Source organism: Caloenas nicobarica, chromosome 3 (genome assembly GCF_036013445.1).
Source record: "Caloenas nicobarica isolate bCalNic1 chromosome 3, bCalNic1.hap1, whole genome shotgun sequence".
Lineage (NCBI taxonomy): Eukaryota > Metazoa > Chordata > Aves > Columbiformes > Columbidae > Caloenas > Caloenas nicobarica.
Genome location: NC_088247.1, coordinates 18023222 through 18045348, shown reverse-complemented (window position 1 = coordinate 18045348; position 22127 = coordinate 18023222). Strand labels below are relative to the sequence as shown.

The 22127-nt window shown below is 39.5% G+C and overlaps 1 protein-coding gene across 2 annotated transcripts in view; it reads left to right on the top strand.

Annotated features, from left to right (window-relative positions):
- The window catches only part of RNF144A (ring finger protein 144A), a 67494-nt gene extending 46746 nt beyond the window's left edge, over positions 1 to 20748 (top strand). For both annotated transcript variants that reach the window (XM_065632678.1, XM_065632677.1), the window contains 6 exons: positions 6697 to 6801; positions 7002 to 7062; positions 8138 to 8345; positions 11851 to 11998; positions 13314 to 13403; positions 16366 to 20748. In XM_065632678.1, the coding sequence (XP_065488750.1) occupies positions 6697 to 6801; positions 7002 to 7062; positions 8138 to 8345; positions 11851 to 11998; positions 13314 to 13403; positions 16366 to 16497 (744 nt within the window). In that variant the 3' untranslated portion in view covers positions 16498 to 20748. The remainder of the gene's footprint in view (positions 1 to 6696; positions 6802 to 7001; positions 7063 to 8137; positions 8346 to 11850; positions 11999 to 13313; positions 13404 to 16365) is intronic.
- The last annotated feature ends 1379 nt before the right edge of the window (positions 20749 to 22127 follow it).

Genomic DNA, 22127 nt, shown 5'->3' with positions numbered 1-22127 from the left:
CTACCCATGGTGGGGGAGTTGGAACTACATGATCTTTAAGGTCGCTTCCAACCCAAACCATTTTGTGATGCTATGGTAAGCGGAAGATTTTTCTAGAAACTGACATTTTCTTCAGGGAAGAGTGCTTTAGTCCAGAATCGATTTGCTGTTTGGACTAAAAGAACGGGGAACCATTATTCCAAAAGTATTAGCCTCCACCTAAGACATAGATACCCAAATTCATCTCCTTGGTGTATTTGTAGTGAGACACATTCACTCACTCTCATGCACACTCTCTCCCCAACCTCGATAAGTATTGTACACTGCATCATATTTACTATTCTGATCCAAAGCTAAAAATGAGCATTACATCACATCACCTGAAAGACTTACAGACAATGCATCGACCAGCATAAATACCTATCCAGCAGACTGACTGCAGAATTAGTTTAGTGGAATTAGCGCAGAGCAGTGGCATAACCTCGGTATTACACTGTCTTCTGGCAAGAAAAGATATCACCTTCTCAATATTCATTTGTGACTAATGTAATGAAAAATACCTGGGATGTGGAACATAAAGATGTTACAAAAATATTATCAAAAGTAGTTGTTGCATTATATTTCCTCATATTTCTTATTTACCTGTGTAATCTCATCACATGAATGTTGGGCTTTGGCTTCATATCCTTTCAGCACAAAAACTACCCAAACCGTAGATTTGTAGCTACAAACCACCGCTGAATAAGTGCTTCTCACTCAATATCTTCTCATGTTCTTCATGTTCTTTCCCACAATGTGAGGCCAAAAGGGATCGTTACATTCATCCAGCCTGATGTCAAGTACATGTAATGTAGACCATGAAATACCAACCATGTTTCCTGATTCTTTGTGTGGTTCACTGCAAGTTTACATAGATATGTGTGTATGTATATATATTTTGAGAAGTTCATCTGATTCTGATTTGCAGATGACATAGAATTTGCTAGACTTCAGCAATTTAGTCTACATATTAATAATCATCTTACTTGGAAACATTTTTCTTGTTCAGTTTGAGCTTTCTTCCCATTATTATTTTCTATTTCCCCTCTTTGCGCTGAAACCTAAGTCAATTTTAGAAACAGATTTTTTTTGTTAAAAAAAAAGTCTGCCTTGTTGAAAAAGCATATCAGCCTTTACTTTTGTACATGTAAAACTGTTAGTGGTTATCTGCCTGAAGTGAAGGGTTATTTTCCTGGTTAATATTTGTGCAAAATAGCATCTCCGTTTGTCTGCCTTTAATATTCATCTTTGCCAAATGTATTGTAAAAAATTCATTCTTTCTCTTTTTGAGAAATTGATAAAGGTGAGATTTGTTTTCTTTAATGTCTTCTTTTTTCCCTTTTAATTTTATCAGTTGGTGTTTGGGTCCTTTTTAAAATGTTTTACCAACACCAGCATGCAATAATTTTCATGAAGTACACATTTCATTTCTGAATGGCTGTGGCCTCATGCCAGCATTAAAACATATTTAAAGTTTTAAGAAATAAATCAAACGATACTGTGATGATATTTTTGGCTCTGCAATTCTGTCATGCTTTTTTGGCCTTTCCAAATCCATTGACTTATTTATAAAATTTCCCATATGACTTGGCACCTGCATGTGCAGCATTAGAATAGTCAGAAATCTGCGTTTTGACAAAATCCACCTAGCAACTGTTAAGAAAATAATATAGGATAATATTTTTGCCTGCCTAACTCCCAAATAAAAGGTTGCATCTTGAAAAGCCATTCCCTGTCTTCTGCGATAGTAGCAATAACATGTTCTTAGTAGTAAATTTATTGTAACTTTTCAAAAAGATAATGCTCATCTATTTTAAAAAAACAAAGATGTTCACCAAAAATATCTTCTATGTTTTTAATTATGTGCATTGTATATTGTAAAATTACTTTAGCCATCAAATCAACACATTTTTCCTGTCGAAGTAGACGGTAGATAAATGCTGCCCCAGATGGAAACAATGAAAGTCATATTCCTTCTTGTGAATTATGATGGCTTTAGTTTGGTTTTGGGTGTCAAGATAAACAAATCAAAGCACCATAATCAGAAATAGACATAATAGTTGCTTGAATTCTCCTAAAAGAAAATTAAAAGCCAGATGTTTGAATTCTTCGTATTGAAATTTTGTTGTGGTCTGTACAAGTTTGTTAGATGCAGCAGAGTAAATTCATGTGTTATGGTTTGGAAATTACACAAAAAGTAACCATTTTGAGTCTCATAGAGTATTTTGATCTCCGTAACACTAAACAAAACAATGTGCAGCAGTGAATATACCTTTCTGTGTGGCGCAATCCTTGATGTACAAAGGTTAGAACCAGAACTCCTAGAGCTTTAAATGTTAGGTTATGCTTGGCAGCTTCAGAAAGGAAGTAGTTCCTTTATTTTAGCCATCTATCTCTAAGGCTGAGGCAAAAAAAAAAAAAAAAAAAAAGTGTGCTAAAACCACTCCTGAGTTGTTCTCTGAGTTGATCCTTGTGAGAGAAGGGATCAGGGCCAAAACTCCTCAAAGTGGATGCACTTCTGCCTTTTATCATGGAGAGAGCAGATAACAGTAGGATTCTAGGGTAACCAGTTGAAGGAAAAAGTCATCCAGACACCAGAAAGAACAGCAGTGATGTGCAGGAAGAGGACAGAGCAGGGACACACAAGGAATCCGCATACACAGGGAAAAACGTGGGTGTGATGCTCAGGGGAGCTGACTGGTCTCTTCTGACTGGTCTTACGTGATACATCTTGACCTGCAGTTTATATAACCTTATATAAAGTTTTAAATATAGTTTTTATATATGTATGTTTTATATATATAGTTTATATGGTCTATATATAGTTTATATATAACACATATGTTGTGCAGTGATTTGCTTTCCTTTATCTACAGGAAATTACAAAAGTTATATGGCAGTTTTCATGGGGTTCCTTGACTAACATTCATATATGGTAGTATATTAGCATCTCCTTTTAATTTAAAAATATACTAAGTTGTAAAGTGAATGTGAAGGTGTAGATCTGTATAGTTAAGGCATTAATTGTTCTTTTCCTCCCCGGAGTCATTTGGTACGCTGAGAATACGTGTGTTGGACAGAAATCTGAGCTACTACAATTACCCATTCACTTGTTGCAACTGGAATGTAAAACAGAGTAACTTGCCCAATGATTGTTATAAACTGACATGTTTTTGTTCTGGATTGGGAAAAGAGCAGGAGCACACACATGGTTTGTTACTGTAGCTTGACTAACAACTAAAAACCCACTTGGTCCTCTGTTCTAGCTGGCTAGGCAGATCTTCATTATTTCAGGTCAAGATTGTCAGAGTGCAGAAATGAAGTACAAAAAGGAAAGGAAACATTTCTTCTTATGACCTGCTTAATTCAATAAAGAGTTACTTTTTGTGAAATGCCAAATCTTTCCCAGGCTTTATCCTATGGGACTGTATACATAAGCAGAAACATACAGAATAACCACCATCCATTTTTGATAGGTTTAGAGTATCTCCAAGTGTGACTTACTTAAATAGTGTTTAGTTATTCAGTTATGGAAACACAATGAGGTTTTTTTTGTTGTTTAAGTTTGTTTGGTTTGGTTTTTTGGTGTTTTTTTGTTGTTGTTGGTTTTGGGTTTTTTTGTGGTTTTTTTGTTGTTGTCATTTGTTTGGTTTTTCTTTGTTTTCCAAAGAAAGTAACAAGTGGAATTTAGCAAAAGTATTGCTTCAAATAAAGCTAACTTTCTGTGAACACACGACCATTAAAGGAAGAATCAAGATGCTCCTCAGCATATTGGGTTTATAAGGGTCAATGTACAACAAGGCAGATGTCTTGTGAGCTTATTCCAACCCCAGCCCTTAGATACCTAATTTCAGCTTCTGTTTTCTCTGAGAAAAATCAGTGCAATACAATTCATTTTGAAGGTTTTTTTGGGTGACTCACACTCCGACATTTTTCATTCATCCTATACAATGCTTTATTGCCTTAACGGAAAGGCTACGAAGGTATTTTCTTCCAGCAGGGGGTCAACTACAAGCCGCATAGAAAATGAGCAACAATTTGTCTCTTATATTTTTGTAGTTGTTTTGTAATTAATTTTTCATAGTATATAACTGAGCACCTAATCCTACTGTGTTGTTTTGCTTACGTGCTGGTGCATTTCTAGTACTGCAGCAATTTTAAAGTTTTCTGACCCAAGTGGCACGTCTTGTGTCCACTCTAAAGAGAAGCCACAGCTATCCTGTACTTCAAATTCTCTTGCAACCACTTTAGATTACTCTTCTCCACTTGAGAAATCTCTAGAGTGGGGAAGTCCTGAGTGGACAGGGTGTTTTATCCTCTGACTAATTTACAGTGATATTTCATGGGCTCAAGACAACATCTGTGTTCCCAGAAGGTATAGGATAAGGAGGGCACTTTGGGCTGGTTTCAAGGAGGTAGGGGCCGGTGCCACACTGGGGGAAAGGGAAAGCCTTGGACACTGCTTGTGGCAGGGATGAACTGTGTCATTCCTTGGAAGATGTGAGGAAAGGGAAGCAGATCAAATACGCTTTGGCAATAGTCCTGAACAGGTTGAAGAAGAGGATTAACCACATTAATGATTAATGATGGCAAAGCTCATTCAGCTTGAAAAGTACTTTCTGTAAGTGCTAAGTGCTGGCATTAAAAATGTATGCATTTTCATTTTAATCCACATGTGGCATCTGCAGATGGAGGGGAAAGGGAAGAGCCAGCAGTGTCATTATGGCAACGCTAATACCTCGCTACAGCTGAAATCACAGTTTGCCAAGGCAAGCAACCTAGGACCTGGCTCTTGCAGAGGTCAGCCTGCTATAGTTGCTGCTGGTGGTTCTCTTGAACTGCTCCACCACACACTCTGCAGAGCTCTAAGCGAAGGCTTGGAAACTTTCTGCAAGTCAAACATCTGCTAAGTGAGGAGTTGTCTTTGTTAAATTCCTACTGACAAAGAGGAAGACGTAGACCATAATCATGTGGATTTTCTACACATGTAAAACTTTTAAAGATATAAATTATCCAGTTTCTGATTTTCTTTTCCAAAGAATAGACCTGTTGTGTCTTGAGTAGGAGGTGCAAGAAAGGGGACTCTGACAGAAACGATTTGTTGTGCTATCAAGGTGGTGGCAGGTTGTCACCAGAAAAGCTGCGTACCGGGGCAGCAGAAATTATGTGGGCAGGAAGTGAAGTTTTTGCTGCAATCAAGCTGTGAGAGGTAAAATCTAGAATAAAATGTTAATATAGGTGACAGGGTCTCTGAAAGGAGCTGAATAGACATATTGACAAGCAGAACAGAAAGAACAGGCTGAATAAATAGAGTCAAAGTCTGGACCTTGGCAGCTACAAGCCACATACAAAGGGCTAGGCAGGAAATGTGCTTGTTTATGGGCCTGTTTGATGGTGTGGTTGGAAGGAAGAAGCGGCTTTGTGCTCTGCCCTGCAGCTAGGCATGCTGGACTCGATGAGGCTGATGCAGCCCTTTGCCTTCCCAGGTGAGTTGGTGGTTGCAGACCTTCTGCAAGTTTTGTCTGGAAATGGTACTTGAAGTCCCCATTTTGCCAGCTTGCTGCAAGAGTGTCTAGTCTTTCTCACCTCCCACCCAGCTGTATGCTGAGCTTGTTTTCTGTCTTCATTTCTCTCTGCTTTTGGTCTAACCTCACTTTTTATTCACATAGCTGGTAACGGAGAGTTAGGGACCTACTTTCTGTAACTGTCTCCAGTTTGCCACTGCCAGCTGAGCTCCCGAGCAGGGTGAGAACACCACAGGGTGACCCATCTGCTGGAAAGCAGACCCTCCTTTGCTCTTTCTGGGTCATGTCAGGCTGGTAGAAGTTGCGTGGTATCTGCAGGGAGAAGGATATCTCTCTATCGCTCCCCATGCCTCCTCGCAGACACCTATGCAGTAGCTCTCACCTTGATGTGGGGAGGTGGAGAGGGGTGTTTGCTCTTCAAGAATGACAAGGTTCGATCTTAATTTGCCCTTAGTCTAAAATATCCGCCTTTCTTCTCTGTTTTGTTGACAGTCGTGCTGTGCACTACTGTGTTAGATGCTGCATTTTCAGTTATGACTTGGATAAAATGCTGTGGTTGCTAGGGGAGAAAGGTATTAGTATTACCATTATTTATTATTCGGTCCCCATGGAAACTGTAGCTCTTCTGGGAGTCCTAATTCGCACATTTTTTCTTCCTATGGAAAAGATATATCTTTAACCATGAAGTTAAAATAATTATTTGCTAAAAATAGCAGGCAAGATGCACCACTCCCTTTTGCTTCCTGGTATGCTTGACAGATGTCTGTCCATGGGTAGTTACTGCTTACTAAGCTATGTTGTGGTTTCCAGTCACATAAAGATTTTTGGAGTGTGGTTAATCTAATTTTATCTTAGTGGTTGTTTATTATTTTTTTTCCTCTCCTAGCTCCATTTGATTTTTCTTTTTCCCCATTATTGTTACTTTTAAATTTGTTGCTTATTTTAAATTGAGGAAGAATTGCTTGATGGGGAAATGAACTTACTGTTTTCTATTTAAAGATACGACCATGGCCCGTGGTTCTAAAAGGAACACAGTAGTGTCTGTTTTTTCAACAGAGTTTGAGTTCTTCAGATTTTCAGAGGAAATCTGTTAAAATACTTAGTGATTTATTCTTGGTGGAATAGTTAACTCAAGTCTTTTGCTCTCTTACAGTGCCTAAAACAGTATGTGGAACTTTTGATCAAAGAAGGTCTAGAAACTGCAATCAGCTGCCCTGATGCTGCCTGCCCAAAGCGAGGTCATCTGCAAGAAAATGAGGTACACTTTCATTGCAAAGATTTTTTTTTTTTTCTTTCCAGGATGTTTAAATGTGTCTTGCTCTATGTTACAGCTGCCACTGTTGCCCACATATGTTTTTAATAATTCTCTAAGGTCAAATATTTTGTCTCAATTTGTTAAAAATGCCTTAGATTATTGCTGTTCCTAACTGGAAATCTGTCTTTTTCTTCCTTCAACAGATTGAGTGCATGGTTGCATCAGAAATCATGCAAAGGTATAAGAAGCTACAGTTTGAAAGAGGTAACACATGTAGTGCTACCCATTGCAAGTGTGTGTGAATGATACCACTCCAGAGCAATCCCATAAATCAGAATCTGGCTCTGCACATGTCCACGCAGAAGCATTGTGCTTTAATTTTTTGGTGATTACAACCCCCACTCCCCCCAGAAAAACCAACCAACCAACCAAAAAAAAACCCCACGCCACCATTGTTTCTGTTCTTGGCTGCATGATTCCTAGCATTACAACATTCTGAGAATAAACTAAGGAAATGAAATCACTGCCTATTGTATTGCTCTGTAAGTAAGGGAGGGAATGACTTCTCTGTAGAGCTTTGCTGTTTGAGTCGACTACCAGTATTCTAGGGGATGGTGAGGTAGACTGACCACTTTTATGAAGCCACCATTGTCTCTCGTGATGGCATCTGGTGCAGAAATATTAAGCAGTTCTGTGTGTAATGATAACATGAACCTTGTTAATTTTTATGAGGATATAGACAGACTGAGTGCCTATGGGGATGTGGAGCTGTGTACCGTAGAGAACTTGGTGTAAGATTTCGCTGAGGGCAGGACTGAGCCTAAAAACCTCTGAAGTCATTGGTAGGTTTATATTCACTTCAGTGGGATTTGAAACATGAAATGCTTACCAGTAAGCAGCCTCCAAAAAATAGATGAAACTGTATAACCGTCTTATGCTCTTGTTTATCATGTGGTTACGTTAGGGCAGAGACCAACTTGAAATAGAGTCCTACTGGGCAAAGCACTGTAAAAATGCTTTCTGGTGGATTATACCTGTGTGTGGTAATGCTCTATGTAACTTCAAGTACAACTGAAGAAAAATACGTCTCATTCTCAAAACAAGTTCAGTTCAGTGAATGAAAGTAAGCAATTAATTCAAACACTGCAAACTCACTTTAGTTTGGTGCCTGTTTGGAAAGCAGGCCAGATTTATGTCTAAGTGGGTAGCAAAAATTAAAAGGCTTCTTTTGAAAATGTATGTCTTCAAATGCCCTGCCAATCAACCTCAGCTTTAAAACATTATTCTGGAAGGCCAGTCTTTTAACTGAATTTTGTTCTTTTATGCCCATTCTTTGTAGAAGTGCTTTTGGATCCCTGTCGGACTTGGTGTCCATCCTCTACTTGCCAGGCAGTTTGCCAGCTCCAGGAATCAAGCCCACAGGACCCCCAGCTCGTCCAGTGCAAAGCCTGTGACATTGAGTTCTGCTCTGCTTGCAAATCTAATTGGCATCCAGGTCAAGGCTGTCAGGAGAGCATGCCAATCTCTTTTCTTCCAGGAGAAGCAAGGTAAAGGATTGCAAAATCAAGTATTTAGAAACAAAACATTCAATCTTTGAACAAACTGGATTATTAATAGTAAAGGGGCATTTTCCTGATATTTTGTTTTTTAAAGCTCTTTCCTTCACTTAGTCATTCCTGTTCTTTCAATGCTATATTCCAGAATTGGATTGCTCTTGGCAGCCTCGTTCCTTGCCACCACTCCTGGCAAAGCCTCTGTCAGCTGCCTTTTTGCCCTGGTGGGAAAAATAGGACATGCAGGTAGCTCCTGAGCTTCCTTTCAGACATCATCTTGTTGCTGCTGTTACTCTGGACGGCATGAGGGTTGGTTACATCATACCAGAGAGTGATTTTTAGGATACTCTGCCAATCATCCAAACTGCTGCACATTTGGCCAATAAAGATCTTAAGTTCTGTTTCAAGCTGTTGCCAGTGGCATGCTGCAGCCAGTGAATAGGAAAGACCACTGTGCCTGTGTTCCACTTAATGTTTGGGCTTTTTCAAAGATTGTGTAGCAGTTCAAGGTATCATTAAAGCCATGGCCAGCCTTGGACTTAGCTATTCACTACTCATCTTCTTTCAAGCTTTGCTGTAACAGATGTCTAGCTAGGATGCTGTCATAGAATCATTTAGGCTGGAAAAACCCCTTAAGATCATTGAGTCCAACCATTAACCTGAGACTACTAAGTTCACCACTAAACCATGTCCCTCAGCACCACACCTACACATCTTTTAAACATCTCCAGGGATTGTGACTCAACCACTTCCCTGGGCAGCCTGTTCCAATGCCTGACAACCCTTTCCATGAAGAAACTTTTCCTAATATCCAATTTAAACCTTCCCTGGCGCAACTTGAGGCCATTTTCATTTGCTTCTTGAGAAAAGAGACAGACACCCACCTCACTGTGACCTCCTTTCAGGTGGTTGAAGAGCGCGATAAGGTCTCCCCTCAGCCTCCTATTCTCCAGACTAAACCTCAGTTCCCTCAGCTGCTCCTCATAAGGCTTGTGCTCCAGACCCTTCACCTCCTTCATTGCTCTTCTTTGGACAGGCCCCAGCACCTCAATGTCTTTCTTGTAGCGAGGGACCCAAAACTGAACACAGTATTTGAGATGTGGCCTCATCAGTGCCGAGTACAAGGCTGATCACTGCCCTAGTCCTGCTGGCCACACTATATCTGATACAAGCCAGGATGCTGTTGACCTTTTTGGCCACCTGGGCACACTGCTGGCTCACGTTCAGCCAGCTGTCAATCAACACCCCCAGATCCTTTTCCTCCGAGCAGATTTGCAGCCACTCTTCCCCGAGCCTGTAGCGCTGCCTGGGGTTGTTGTGACCCAAGTGCAGGACCCGGCACTTGGCCTTGTTGAACCTCATACAACTGGCCTCAGCCCAACAAACCAGCTGGTCCAGATCCCTCTGTAGAGCCTTCCTACCCGCCAGCGGACCAGCGTTTCCACTCAGCTGGGTGTTGTTTGCAAACTTACTGAGGATGCACTCGATCATTGATAAAGATATTAAACAGAACTGGCCCCAATACTGAGCCCTGGGAAACACCACTCCTGACCGGCTGCCAACTGGATTTGACTCCATTCACCACAACTCTTTGGGTCCAGCCATGCAGACAGCTCTTTACCCGGTGAAGAGTATGGCCCTATAAGCCATGAGCAGCCAGTTTCTCCAGGAGAATGCTGTGGGAAACAGCGGCAAAGGCTTTACAAAAGTCTAGGTAGACAACATCCACAGCTTCTCCCTCATCCATTACACAGGTCACCTCTTCATAGAAGGAGATCAGGTTGGTCAAGCAGGACCTGCCTTTTGTGAACCCATGCTGACTGGTCCTGATCACCTGGTTGTCCTGTATGTGCCATGTGATGCCACTCAAGATGATCTGCTCCATAACCTGCCCCACGGTCAGACTGACAGGCCTGTAGTTCCCCAGATCCTCCTTCTGGCCCTTCTTGTAGATGAGTATCACATTTGCCAAATTCCAGTCAACTGGGACCTCCCCCATTAACCAGGACTGGAGACAAATGATGGAAAGTGGCTTGGTGAGCAGCTGTGCCAGCTCCCTCAGTACCCTTGGGTGGATCCGATCTGGCCCCATAGAATTGTGTGTGTCTAAGTGGTGTAGCAGGTCATTAATCATTTCCCCTTGGATTATGGGGGCATCATTCTGCTCCTCATCCCTGTCTTCCAGCTCAGGGGCTGGACACCCTGAGAACAACTGGTCTTACTATTAAAGACTGAGGCAAAGAAAAGGCATTAAGTACCGCAGCCTTTTCCTCATCCTTTTTCATGTTTCCCCCCACATCCAGTAAAGGATGGAGATTATCCATAGTTCTCCTTTTGTTGTTAATGTATTTATAGGAATGAGCTGTTGGACAAATATTGTAACTCTTGCAACCTCTTTTTGTGTATGCCTGACCAGAATTGAACTTCACTAAAATTCATGGCAAGGTAAAAAACTGAATCTGTTTTCCTTAGTGTTTTGGTTGCTTTTAGTTTTTGTTTCTTGCTTCAGGTTTTATTCCATTGAGGTTTGTTTTTTCATTATTTCGGAGCATAATGTGCCAGTAGCAGTTTGTGCTACCATGTTTTCAGATTTTTTATACAGTTTAGGGATTCAAAGCATTTTTCTGTAATATGATTGCTACTAGTGTGATAATGAGTGTGTGTTCTTTTATCTTGCCCATTGGGCAAATCAATCCATCAGTCAAGGGTCAGTCCTGTTTTCCAGCAAACAGTTTATTCCCTGTCAGTCGTTCTTGTATTTCCCACTTGCAGTGGCTGCAGGAAGTGTGATTTGTTAAGATATATTTTACTTGTTGATCTGCATAAAGCCTGCACATGGTAGAAAGCTGCTCAAGGGACAGAAATGTTCTTTCGGTGTTTCCACATTCTTCTGTATTGTGCCCACTATATATAGGACATCCTACAGTTTTGCACAGTCATGCAAGACAAGAAGGGGCAGTGCTGACCCTAACTTAGAAGCCATGACTGGTTAGGGCAGTGTTTAGAGATGAAGAGATCAGCTCTGAAGGAACGGCATGCCCAAGTATCTTCACAGTTCCTGATTTGGAGGGAAATTCCTGGGGAGATACTCAAGGATGGCAGCAAAAAGTAATCTCTCCCTTGTGCCCCAGTCTAAAGAAATGTAGTCTGAGCTTGTTGTGCCATGTTATTTAGCTGTGGACTAGCTGCTACTCATCTGATATATTACAGGAGAAAAATGTGTGATCTCTGTTAGTATCACTAGATAACAAAAACAGCTGGTAAGATATGTGGTAAAGAAAATGTCTTGACTCTGAGGTAGACACTGTAGTCATTAAACATTTTTTTCTAGAGCCAAAATACCTAAATAACAAAACTCAGTTGAATACGTGGATGTTTACTAATTTATCTTTTTTTTTTTTTTTTAAATAAAAAAGTAGGCTTACCTCCTTAGCACAGTTCTTAGAAGTTTTCTTCTTCATGGCTACACATGTTATTAATTCCTCGCTTTCTTCCACAGTTCAGTTTTTAAAATGGAAGAGGATGATGCTCCAATCAAACGCTGTCCAAAGTGTAAAGTTTACATTGAACGAGATGAAGGCTGTGCCCAAATGATGTGTAAGAATTGCAAGCATGCTTTTTGCTGGTACTGTCTGGAATCTCTTGATGTGAGTACATGCCATGCACTCTGGTTCTCAGAAGCTCTGAAGTTCATTGCTTTACCATCCAGCTCTCTCATTTATCAGTTAAATAGTAGCTCACTAGCTTCTGCCCAGCTTGGTAGACTGTAACCCACCAGAGCTGATGCTGGTAATTTGATAGGATTTGTATGTTCTCTTTTACTTGTCAGACCTTTGTGATCTTAGGATTTTGCCTATGTATTTGAATCGGGAAATAATCATTATAAAGTGAAATTTTATGAAAATGTTGTTTGCAGTCTTTCCATGGTAAGTAATATGGGTTTGAGTTTTTTTGCCTTTTTTTTTTTTATAATACTTCATTTAGTACTGACTTTTCAATGTTCCTCTTCTTGAAGGAGTTACAGGACAAGTATAGCAATGTTCTCAGTCTGTGGAAGTTCATCAAACAAATTTTAGATTTGGTGCGTCACTGTGCAGTAGTCTAGCAGTCAGATTTGTTTACCATTAATTGTATTCTCTGGGACAAAAAATAGATCTGACATATGAAAAAGAATACGATGTTCTCCTAATACCCGGAATTTGTCACTCTATAAGTTGCTGCTGTCATATGTTTATGTTTTTATAAAATCAGCCTGTTATCGTGCCCAGGGATCAGAGTATTTACAATATACAACATCTGTTTCCATGTCATCTGTTTTATTTTATAGCATCATTAACAATAGCAAAGGAAATGTTTTAGGTTCCTGATAGCTACTCTGACTATTCAAATCCTGTGGTTGTCCCATTTGAATGCTTTACTAACAGTCGTCAAGTCACAGGCTTCTCACGTGCTCAGTTAAAAGCAGTGCTCCCTTGGTACTAGGCCTGCTATCTTGGCCAGTTTGTGAAAGGATATCAGGACAGTTAGGGAAATAATTTCTCAAAAATCTATATTCTCCTTTTATTCTTCAGCTAGTAAAAGGAAGCAACTTGTGGAAGTCTGCAGTACAAATATTCATCTTCCTTTGTTCTTTCTGTATGTGTAAAACATATGCACTGAGCAGCTTATCTTCTTGGAGCCTCTCGCTAAACCTCATACCGGCATTTAAATATGCAACTCGAGAGCCTTTGGGAGAATAACTCATTATAGATCTACAACACTTGCTAAACAAACCTGTTTGTGAAGGTGCTTAACTGTAAACTAAACACTTTGGAAAGGTTGGACCTCGCCATATACACTTTACTAAGCTTTTATCTTCCTGTACAAATTCTGGTTATAAGTTCTCAGGAAATAGTATTTTGTAACTTGAAGGACACTTTGTACTTCTGTTTATTATCTACCTTTTCATTTAATATTTTGTAGGATGATTTTCTCCTTATACATTATGACAAAGGACCTTGTCGAAACAAGCTGGGACACTCCAGAGCATCTGTTATCTGGCACAGAACACAGGTAAAACTTAGATCTTTAAAAGCTCTGTACAGGTCTCCTACTGTCATAGTGCCTTCCTTTGCCTTACTCGTTTTAACATCTGAGGGTAAAATTCTGTGCCAAATGGTAACTGATTCTCATAACAGATTTAAAGAGGGCAGTAGCTTGGAGGAGGAAGAGTTAGCTCTCCCAGAGAGGACACTCCTTGGCAGAAAGCCACTGAGAGCTAGAAAAGATGCATTTGCAGAGCCACTTTAGTGCCAATCCAGATATGTTCTCAGGAAACCTGGAGGACAAACTAGGTTGCCACCATCCATACTACTAATAGGGAAACTCATCCTACAACTGGAAGAGAATTCAGTATGCTCAGTATCTTGCTGTGGACTCCAGTTGACTCATGCATGTAGGTTGGATAGAAGGTAACCTAGTGAGCTAATCAGTAGTTTCAAACACAGATTCAAATTGACAAAGAGTGTGGTAGCCTCTTGTAGTCTAGATCCAGTCTTGCTGGACCTAGCATGAGTGCTGGTAATGGAACAACTCCCTGCACTACTTTGATGCATGCAGAATAAATACCAGTATGTGACTTGGTCCAATCCACTGCATTGACAGTCACTTCAGAGATACAGGGGCATTTGGGTATCTGAGTCATCTCTTCCTAAATTGTGTGCCAGTAAATACCTACCTTAGCTTGAGATGAAGTGTTTTTTTGTGAAGTACAGATTTCTTTCCCTTTGAGCATAAACCCCAAGTCTAGAGAATAAACCACTAATCTGGACAAATGGCTAATCTGAAACAAAAAGAGAAGGATCACACCGCTTTCCCTCCACATGCACCCCTGGGTGCCTGAGCTATGGGCTGGGTTTTGCTTGGGTTACCCAATATTATCTTAGGAAGTGTGTAGGTACATAAGCTTTCTTAATATACCTGTAATATGAAGTGATTAATATGATATTTGAAACCTGTTCTTAGCCACAGCAGTTCATGCAAATATGTTTGATAAACAGTATGTTTGTTCTGGTCGTTGTTGGGGAAGAAAGTGATAAATCACCAATCAGTATATAATTCTGCTAAACTCACTAAAGCCAAATCAACATTGAAATAATTTCCTTATGTTAAGCTCCTTTCAATATTTATCTAAGGCAAATTGAGGCAAGCCTTTGGTTTGTTGTATGTGGATTTTAAAAAATATTTGTTTTGGCCAGAGGGAATGGCTTGATGCTGAGGAGGAGGCAACTTCTTCAGATGCAACTGAACCAAGCAGAAAACTAGTAATAGCAGGCAGTTTTGTTTAAAAAACAAACAGAAGGCACGAAAAAACCTACACAAATAAACAACAACAACAAAGAAAATTAATGAATTATTTGATGGCATATTGAGGCTAAAAGGAGGGTTTAAATGGATATCTCATAAAAATTACCAGTAGTGATTTTGGTCCACTGAACTGCAGACTTCCAGCTTAGCTCTATCTGAACAGTGCACTCTTAACTTGGGCTGCAAAGAGCTAGGCAAGGGCGTGCTGTCTCCGAAGAGCAATCCGGCTATAGTGGCAGCTCACAGTTTTTAAAGGAGATAGGAATTCAGGTCAGTACCTCAAAAAAAAAAAAAAGTAATGAAACGTACACACATCTGAATCTGAAAAAGGCATTGCCCTTGGCAAGGAATAAAATCGTTAGGGCAAGGAGGTTTGAGCTCCTTTTCCCTGGAGAGCCAAAATCCCGGATTGTGGGACTGCGGGGCAGCAGGAGCAGCGAGTCCTGTCCCACAGCGCCACCTTCTGCACCCCGCCGGAACACCCCGCACAGTGCAGCTGCAAAAATACCAACATCATAATCACAACGAGAAATTGTCCGTGGCTGACAAAAGTACTGGTAAATCACCTCATCTATACCATGGCTAATTAAATATTTACCTGTCAATTGAAGCCGTATATCTAGCCCTGGCTAGAAGAATTCTTTAATGAGTACTGCACTCTAATTTGATTTTGCCTTCCGTTGTGAGGTTTTGCTAGCAGATTAGCATTCCACTCCTGCCTTCATTATTCAAAATTATTCACCAGCACTCTCATGTGAATACATCTAAATTATTTTCTCAAATAATCTGCAGGCATATTGTTGCAGCATTACTCTTACAGTTGCCTATGGCAAACGGGAAACTTCCTCAGGCAATGAACCTCAAGTTGAATTTTTTTTTAATAATTTTCCAAATTTAAACTCTGTAGAAACTAATAGAATTTGGCACACTGACAGGATGGGTAGATCTGCGGTCCTCTGCCCATGCTGGGAAGAGGTTGATCAATAGATGTAAATTAAAAAAATGCTTTTAGATAAGAGTTAGATTGTGTCCCCTGAAGAACAAGATGAGCTCAGGTCTGACTGCTAAAAGCTGTTTGGTGTATGCAACGTCCTTCTGCAGTCCATAGTATTTGTAATCTCTGGCTGAGATTCCCAAGCTTGTGTTCCTACTGGTGGGAAGTTTGTGGGAGTCAGAGTCATTTTGGTTGGAGTCTTCCCAGATTCTCTGTGAACAACACCAAAACTTCGATTGATTCTTTTTTGGAAATTTCTCCAGCAAAAAGGGGAGCACCTGAAAGGGGGAGTCTCTACTCTTGTAGTCTTGATCTTGATATTTAATATTTAGGTTTGATCAAGAAAAAAGTCTCTAGTCAGTTACTTTGTTAGTTGTTTGAGATATAGCAAAACTCAAAAGCAAATAACCGTCTGCATCGCTTTGATGGAACTGAGTTGTGTGGCAAGGCAGGGTTCTGACTGGAGCAGTGGAACATGAATGTGCGATCTCTGATTTCACTCACATTTGCTGATCGCTGGAGCTGACTGTAGCCTGCACCTGGGGAGAAGTCCCGGCTCTGGCAAGGTCAATGACATCTGTCGAGGTGCTTTTGAAGGACACTGTTGGTGCATTGGTGGCAGCAGAATCTAGACAATTGTTATCCCTAATGCAATGCTATTCCTTTCTCTTCCAGGTGGTAGGAATTTTTGCAGGATTTGGTCTTCTACTTCTGGTGGCCTCCCCTTTCCTTCTACTTGCTACACCATTTGTTCTGTGCTGCAAGTGCAAATGTAATAAAGGAGATGATGACCCTCTACCTACCTAGACTTGAGAGAAGATTGGACTTGTCACAACATGTGTTTTGATTTTATTATTGTTGTTGATGTTTCCCTCTTGCACTTACTTTGCTGTAGCCTTACTTGCCCTGTTCTGCTTTTCATTGACGTGTAGTCTCAGTTCCAGGAACTGTTATTACTACTGTTGCATAGATCAATTGATAATAGACGAGGGTAACAGAAGGCAAGTTTGGTGCTAAAGGGAGACCATGGATCCAGATAGGTATCTGAAATGAGGCGGTGATACTGTTAAAAATAATGCAAATAGTTTCTGATGCCCTGCTGTTGGACAAGGAACTGTGCTGAATGACATCGGCAAAACAAGCTAAAAATGCATACAAATCTGAACTTTCTGCATATCTGTTTGCTTCAAAATTTGGTGTCTTATTTCTGTATGTATTTCAATTGCCTATCATTTAAATCCGGTAGTCAATTTAGTGTGACTTTATCATGTTGATTACACATCTGTTTTTGTTAAAGCCATCACAATGTCCTTTTCAGTACTGATTTTACCAAGTATAGCAAAATCAATAAGGTGCATATAGGCCATCCTATGCCTTTCTTGAAATTTGGGGAGGGTTAGAAGGACAAAGTTGGTCCTGTTGCCTTCCAGGAGTTTTTTGAAGTCTTATAAGAAATTTGTTTGAAAGCTACATTTTAAAAATGCATTGATGAAACTGTAAGGTTGAGTGGTGACACAAACCTTCTATATAATCAAGGTTCTTTTAAAAATGCGTTGATGGTATTGATTACCGCTGCACCACTACTGTTTTTCTGAAGTGTTATTTTTTGCTGTTGTTTATGGTTCTGCTACACTTACAGGGCTACGTAACTTCTAATCCAGGTATCTTAATCTTTTTTTATATATAGATATATATATATATAGTCCTATTTAAACCAAATGTGTAAATAGCTGTGCTGTTGAAGTATTTTGGAAGTTCAAGATAGCTTGCTTCTGTCTTTAGGGCAATTATTAAAATATACAGGACTAACTTTACTATTTAGCAGACTCTTGGGTTATTAATGAATCTTTCCTTTTAAGTATAAAAATACATCAGGGTTATCCCCTGTAGTTAATAATAAAAATGCCTGGGATATTTGTGGAAGTTGTACTTTACATTTAAACTACTTAGCCCATTTTCAGAGTTAATATCATGTGATGTATGGTGTATGCTGTTAATAACAATGCTGTGACTAAACAAGTTTTCATTTGAAAAATAATCACTTGATTTGATAGTTTTGCAGAATTTGCAGTGCTGTTTTTCCAGGGTAGTAAAGCGTCATAGTAAATATACTATTAGTCATTGTACTTTCTCTTCGGAAATATTTTGTTGAAAACCATTTTGCTCTGATTTTAAAGCCTATAAGAATTTGACTAATAACTTCTTGCCATGAAATATGAAGCATCTGAAACAGTGTGTATGTGTGTAGTACTGAAGGAAAAAATTCTTTTGAATAGCTCGTGGACTGAAGTTTGACTGTGTTTTTTTCATCATCATTTATTTCTGTGCATTATCAATGTACTGAGATGGATGAATATGTTGAAGCCAGGATAACTTTGCACTGAGTATGTATTAAGACCCTTAAATGCAACTGCTTCTGGCTTCTGTCACAGGCTTGGAATATGTTTTCATAGCTCCAGCTTAATGACTCCTTTCTTTATTATCTTTTGTTTTATACTATCTGTCTGTTAAATAAAGAGACTGGGGTACAATTTTGAAAAGGGCCACTGTCTTTTTATAAAACTACTCTTGAATTTCTTCTCCTCCCACTACTTCCAAGTTTAATGGTATCCAAATTCAAACTGTATCTAACCACAGTTTTTAGCTCCAAGTGCTGGAGCTTATCTGCAATTCACTTATTTGGCGTGATTTTAATGAGTTCAGCCATTATAACATGAATAAAATGGGCAGCTGGTTTCCAGCAAGTCTGAACTCCTTGTGACGTCTTCAGATTGTTTATGGCAATGCACAGTTCAGATCTTTACTCTTAAGATCTGTTTTTGTTATCACAAAATTTTAATGTGTTAGCTATCTTTGTTATTAAAAATTGCTTAGTTGCTCTAAAATATCTGTAGGGAAGTCTGGGTGGTGCATTCGATCCCCATTTGCCAGCCCCTAAGGGGTGAGAGAAGCGCTGCTGAGCTCGGGGCTCATCTGGCTCTGGCAGCAGTACTGGAGTGTCCTGATATAAGGTTTATTTTCTCTGTGCCTTTCTTAGAGACAGCCTTTATGTGGCAATATAGTGAAACCCCCATGGTACTGTGTGGCCAGTTAATAATCAATGTCAAAATTAGTGCATTTCCCTATTTAAAAGAAAAAGGAAAGAAAAATAAGTCCTTTACAAATACAGATATTTTAAAATTTTAGTTTATAATTGATGTTCGCAGGTAACATTATATATAATCAGAAAGTTGTACTCCTGTCAGTACATCTCTATCTCTGATCTCAAAATATGTGAATTGCTACTGCAGATTTTTATGACATCTCTCTTGTTTCACATCCTGGCTGTTGGGATAGACTATATGCCTACATATATTTACCAAATACCTAATCCTTTCAGTTTGCTAAATGTAATTCCATCTGTATTCTTCTCGGGGATTTTTTTTTGTTTTGCCCCTCCCCTCCCTTTATTTTTTTTAAATATGCTGATTTGTTTCCAAAGTAGCAGCTTCTGGCAGTGATGTGTGGAGTTTGGAGTGTTTTTATGTTACAGCCTATATTGATAGTGTGACATATAATAGTCTGAAATTGAATTGTAAATACATTATTTTAAACTCTGACATTTAAACACCCTGCCTTGGAAAAGTGAATGTTTGTGTCTCATGCTTTTCCGATGAAATTCTGTTACGGCAGCTTTGTCTTTGTAGATTTCCACGAGAAAAATAAGATTCACTGTATGACTTCTGTTGCTTTTTTACAGTTATACTATTATTTAGTGGTTTTTGTATTGTCTTAAATGCTGCTTTTAATGGAGTTTGCAACAGTACATAATTTTCATGTTCTGTTGGGGTGGTGTCCTGTCGAGCGAGCAGGGGACTAAGTGTGGAGTCCAGACTCCAGAGGCTTTGCATCTCCTTAGACTTGCCATTCATTAGTTAGGCTGAAGTCAGTCTTGAGAGAGCCCAGTAGCACATCCTGCACCAACTTCAGTGGCAGTAGCACTGGGTTTTCCCAGCATGACATTGGACAAGTCACTTATCTCCTTTTATCTCAATTTAACCATCTTTTAAATGGATGGACCAATGTTTGTCTACCTCACAGGAGGGCTGTGAGGGCCAATTCATTCCTTTTGAAGCTCTTCAAGATTCTGTGATGAAAGGTTATATATAAATGCTTACTTTAGTTTTATGTTAATATTTCAATTTTATTCATGTTGGCATTCATCCTGAAACCTCCTACTACTGACTTTAGCATACCAAGAATTTGAGATGCTTTCCCCCACATACCAAGCAGCATGATCTTTCCTCAAATACTTCAGCTTATAAATTAGGCAAAATCCCAAATCAGAGCTGACTGGATCAACTCTCAGCTTACAGTTGATCTCCTGATATGCAGGAAACACAATCAAAATTAGTGAAAAGCTCTCTCGTTTATGGAGCTAACAGGCCAAAGTATTCATAGATCAGAAAAGGTGAAGTTCTTTTGATTTAAAATTGTTATGGACAGGAAAATAAAAATGAAGTATTGTGCATTTCATCTGCAGGTCTTTTACTGTATAGGATTAAATATATTTAGTATGGGCCTTTCTCATTCCACCGAGTTGCGGCATGCATAAAGCTTTGTGCAGATTTGTTTTTTTAAAACCAAAGTTTGCACATTTCACATGCATAATCTAAAATCCTGAGGAAAACAGTTGATTACAGTGATAATAAAGACATCAATTGCTTAATTGCTAATGCACTTATACTAAGTAAGGCATGCTGTTTGTGTTTAGAGCCCTGTGGTCTTCATTATTGCTTTGATTTGTATATCTCTCTTATAAGAATTCCAGGAACATTAGGTGCAGGTACATGGTACATAACTGAACCTTTCTTGATCATTTTGTCATGGATGTATTTTAAAATTGTATAGGGATAAGCATGAAGGAGTCATGCATATATATAAATAATGCATTGGACCAGTGTAAAGATAGTTCTGTTGATGTATTTGAAATGTAAGTACATTTTGTGCCACTAACACTGTGATGTATAAAAGAGCTGTTGAATGCCTTTTAATGTTGTGTTTTGTACTTTGAATCATATTGAAGAGTTTAATTTGTAATTTCAATAGATATTTTAAATGAATATGCCTCCTGTGATTCTTCATAATGACTTTTCAGTGCTGTATGTTCGCTAAAGAAAGTGCTCTTGTTATGATAGGACCCACTATGCTTATCTGCCTGTCCATCCTTCAGAGCAAGCACAGCCTGTAGCCTGGAGACGTGCTGCTTCACTTCTGGGCATAACTATGGTTTCTGACTCATTGCCACCCAGCTCAGCCCAAAAGAGTGACTCTGGTTATCTCTAGAGCTCATTTGACTCACAGCTGGGTCTTTGGCCCATCTCCTGTTGCAGTCCACTGATGTACATTCCAGCTCTGAGGATCTCTTTGAGACATGCATGTATGTTCTTGCCCCACAGATTTAGGTCTGGTGGAGCTGGCTGTGAGTAGCTTGTATTCCCCTCAGTTTCGGGGTGTGGAGGTGAAACTTTTAAAGGGAAAGCCCAATCCCCTGAACAACAGAGCATACTTAACTCTCTGACAGTGGGAATTGGCTCTCATGTTCTTGACTCCATCAACAGACCCTTTGCATTTTGCCTGAACTGCAGTTTAAAATGCGGTCTTTCCTTCAGTCCCCGTAGTTTCTTTCTCAATTGTTAAGACACACTTTGTCTATATCCATGAAAAAAGCACAGGCACAATTTCTTAAAAAAAAAAATGGTGTGCTTAACTATATCCATAATTAATATGCATGTACGTGCTTTACACCTGACAATTGAAGAAAAATCAAGGCCACATAATAGCTGCTACTCAGTCATTCCTTTATTTCATTTTCATGGAGCATAATGATTTTTCCTCTGTAAGGGAAAGATCAGTTTAGATATTTTGTTCAATTAATTGGGCAGAAAATAGTCTAGATGCCACAAGGGGGTTTGACCTATTCTGGGAGCAGGTATTAGAACAAAGCAATCTTTCTGCTTTCTTCCTCTGTTCCCACAGTCTGCTGCTTCCAATTAGGGTATGTTTTACTTTGCAGTTTTCTTTTAGAGAGGAGGATTATTTCTCATTCATTTGCAATTATCTTGTAGTTTAGTAACGTTTAGCTCCTGGGAATACTTGTTTAGCTCCATGGTGTGCTCATTGTGAGGGGAAATGGTGCAGGTTACTTCTGGGGAGATTCTGATTGGACACAAGGAGGAAATGTTTTGCAATGAGAACAATCGGCCATTGGAAAAATCTCCCCAGGGAAGTGGTGGATTCCCCAACATTGGACACTTTTAAGATCCAGCTGGACAAGGTGCTGCGCCATCTCGTCTAGACCGTGCTTTTGCCAAGAAAGGTTGGACCAGATGATCCTTGTAGTCCCTTCCAAGCTGGTATTCTATGATTTCTTCAGTCTCTCTGTATGGTTCAGCTTA